Source organism: Haliotis cracherodii, unplaced genomic scaffold (genome assembly GCF_022045235.1).
Source record: "Haliotis cracherodii isolate W230 unplaced genomic scaffold, xgHalCrac1.p SCAF_3, whole genome shotgun sequence".
Lineage (NCBI taxonomy): Eukaryota > Metazoa > Mollusca > Gastropoda > Lepetellida > Haliotidae > Haliotis > Haliotis cracherodii.
Genome location: NW_027266286.1, coordinates 69,123,935 through 69,127,729, shown reverse-complemented (window position 1 = coordinate 69,127,729; position 3,795 = coordinate 69,123,935). Strand labels below are relative to the sequence as shown.

Sequence of the window (3,795 nt, the reverse complement as noted above, 5' to 3'; positions counted from 1 at the left end):
TAAACCTGACGCCAAATGATTTTTTTCTGCACTTTTCTGGAACAAATTCTTTTTTTTAGAAATGATTCCCAGCACAACCCAATCTCCCTCGAATATCAAAAGGGTTGGTATTAATTATGTGTTCGTTTCTAAATCAACGACATAAAATAAATATCTGCATATTCCTTTAATATGATATGTAAACAAATCATTCAATGTAGTTGTTTACTTTTGTTAACAGTGGTGAACAGGTTGAACTAACTACCGTATGCATTTGCCCGATAGGTTACGTCCTAGCAGGGTGACTGATTGACGTGTAACCACATGGGTTGCCTTCCATCAGATTCTAGTAGTTGCAATATGATGTTTCCTGGGGAATTGATGCCTCACAAATAAACCACCTGGTCTTGATGCATGTATCAGAGGCCCAATGTGGCGTTGATTTCACCGCGATCATGCAGTCCTTGCCGATTTCTGGGTACCCCTTACTCCACGCCAGAAAATTGCCGAACGTTTCACCACTCATCCACATCCAATCGCCGATCTTTTTTCCCCCGAGCCAAACACGTTCATCTACAACAAACAGAATTTCAGAATATTTAAGGACTACATGTGACAACTTGTGATGGTACATGTGTGGTTCTACGCCGCTTTGAACCGTATGTTAGTTATATCACGGAAAGACAGCTTCGGCTGTAGCGCTGACAAACCAGACGTCATAATCAGAACGAATTTTGAATGCGAAACCGTCACCAAGGGATGCAACTTTGTGGAAAGGTGCATTTGATGACTTATTTGGCTGTCAGTTGCCCATTAGTCGCATGGTAGATCATCATGCTAATTAACTACTGTTCAAAGCAAACGTTCCCTTGGTCGACAACTCATTCCCTTGTCTTATTTCTGTTGTAAATGTATTATGTCTATTTGGAAAGGGGCGGTTGGGTAGCCTTGTGGTTACAGCATTCGCTTGTCACGCCGAAGTTCCGGATTCGATTCCCCAAATAGTTACAATGTGTGAAGCCCATTTCTGGCGTCCCCCGCCGTGATATTGCTGGAATATTGTTAAAGCGGCATAAAACCATACTCACTCACTCACTGTTTGGAAATGTATCTCGAGAACAGTACAACAACGGTGTAGCAAAGGTTACTAACAACTTGAACGTTTGCAAAAAGCAGCGTTTTATCATTACCCCAATGCCCAATCCATTTTCCAAACGACAGACATGAAGATGATTGTACATGACTTGAAAAGTTCGACCATTTTTGTATGAAAGCAGAATTGTCTCTGTTACCAGTTCTAATCGATAGAGTGTTGGAAGGTTGTTTCAAGTATACAAGGCTCAGATTCTTGTTTGCATCATTTACCGTAGCGTGAACCTATGGTGTAAGCCTGGTCAACTTTGCTCTGGGTGTTGGCAGTTAGGAGGGAGCAAAACGCGCTTGCCTGAGCATAATCCATCACACTCTTAACCAGATAGAAACACAGCCACGATGCCCTCTGAAACTTCTGACCCTTTGACTCGTCACAGCCTTCTGCAAGCATACATGAATCATCTGCCTATATAAACATCTAACTATGGGAAAGATCTTAGATATGTCCAATTTCAAAATGACATTATTTATTAGCTGCCATAAACTTTGAGGTCGCACATCATACATTATCTGCGACGACCGCATACTCGGGAAACATCGGTCATGAGGCAAGTTGTCATCAATTTTTCTCGAGTGCTTGGTCGCCTCATACGAGAAATACCATGGTTCTTGGTGCTTGGTGTATATTCAAACTAATTGGACTTTCAGGGTCAAACTTGATAATAAATTTGGCCATTTGATAATTCCTCGACTTGAAACTTATGAATATAGATCCGTTTCTGTGTGATTAGGAGAAGAGCTTTGAAGTAGTATCAATACATCTACATCTAGATCAAGATCTGTATGATCAGTAGAACAGGTTTGATGCAGAATTAATAGTTCTAGATCGAGATCTTAGTGACAAGTAGAACAGGTTTTAAGAAGTATCAATACAGCTAGATCAAGATCTGTGTGATTAACAGAGCAGTTTTGAAGCGGGATAAATACCTCTGGAACTGTGTGATTAGTGGAACAATTTTGATGCAGTATTGATACATCTAGGTGTATATTTGTGTGATTAGTAGAACACTTTTGATCCAATATCAATAAATAAACATGGTTATTGTTTGTATTCTGAATATTCCACGACCGGTTGCCCCCCTGTGGGGATTCCAAGGAAGAATTTGCCCCTAGCAACGTGTGCTGGTTGTGGAATACAACACAAGAACATCAGGTGTACAGGCTCGGTAACTCAGCTGACTGTGTGTCATCGTGTCCCTATTCAGATGATCGTTTGTGTGGACCAGACTTGACCATGTACAGGCTCTCGTGATATAGCGGGAGTATATGGAACTTAAGTGTTATATAAAAGCCATTGATTGTAATGCAACAAGGCTCTAAGGGAAAATATATGATACACACACTGATCAAAATACACAAAAATGCCAACCGACACCCGAACAAAGTGAGTGGGTCCTGGGTATGATATAGATGGGATCCACCCATGCCCGCATTGCTAGAGCGTTTAGTTGCTCCGTGTTGCCTTACCTAACCCGATGCAACATTACAGACAGAACCAGCAGACATCTGACAGGCCAAGAACAGGCAGAACCAGGGCAACTCCGCCCAATAAACAGCTCAGCGTTACATGGATGACATTCCTCGTCCGATTGTCCTACCATTTCTACAACATGGTGTCAGGCATAACATCGCCAGAACTCATACCGCCCGAATCGTGCAGAACTTGCTTGCAGCCAACAATTTTTGATTTTTGATTTTGATCTTTTCAATACATTTTACTTCATCGCTGGGAGGTACAAACAACGCATACAAACCATGCTTCCACTCGTAGTACAACACGCCGTCTGAGGGGGTTAGAGTGTCGCTTACAACAGAGTAGACAACGGTATTCACGTGACACATTCCATTGCCTTGGTTGTAGAAGAAGGAGGAACATGATGTGTTGTGGAAACACCTGGAGCTGCAGTCGACCAGGGATGTTGGTATCCATGACAGGAGATTGTCAACAACAAGATTCGTCAGAGCGAGAGAGAGAGTTATAGCGGGCACCATCATCTCTGAAAATGAATCACCAACGTCTGAAACTAGTCCAACATCTGTCTCCAACAATATTAGTCAAGGCTTCCCTCAAAATCTCTGATGCTGCTTGAAAAAATATTGTCAGTATATGTATTGATTCCTATTAATAGTTCCAATTAACTGACATCAAAAAGAAGTTGTACCGAATGTTATTTATCTTAATGAATTTGTTAATCACATAACTGTCGCTGTATGAACTATTAATGTTAAACACAACATCAGTATTTTCGTACAAAAACAAGTTTGGATGCCGCTTAAGAAATCTGGAGTAAATTGAAAATCTCTTATATACATTAAAACAATAATATTTATTTCATCTCTGAAACGAAAATTTCTAAAACTTTACCACTGTCTGATAATGTCAGTCAGTGCTTCTCCTCAGAGTCTCACTGATGTTGCATGAATACATATTGTCAGTAGATCTATTGATTCATGTTAATTAAGTCAGTCAGTCAGTCAGTCGGACAGGCAGGCAGGTAGGCAGGCAGGCAGACAGGCAGGCAGGAAGAACTCAAATATTAACAATTAAATGGCATTTTCCACCTTATATACCAGTAGTTATATATGATAAAATATTTATGTGGAAGTGTAAATTTGCTAATAAAAATGATTGAGACGACGACCCCAGTAGGTTCTGCTAGAGAA

The 3,795-nt window shown here is 40.7% G+C and overlaps 1 protein-coding gene across 1 annotated transcript; it reads right to left on the bottom strand.

Moving 5' to 3' along the window:
* Positions 1-325: 325 nt before the first annotated feature.
* Positions 326-3,126, bottom strand: LOC139473858 (uncharacterized). Its single transcript, XM_071256629.1, has 3 exons — positions 2,886-3,126; positions 1,345-1,512; positions 326-552 (listed from the first exon to the last, which is right to left on the bottom strand). The coding sequence occupies exons 1-3, from the start codon at positions 3,124-3,126 to the stop codon at positions 326-328; spliced, it is 636 nt and encodes a 211-aa protein (XP_071112730.1).
* Positions 3,127-3,795: the final 669 nt, after the last annotated feature.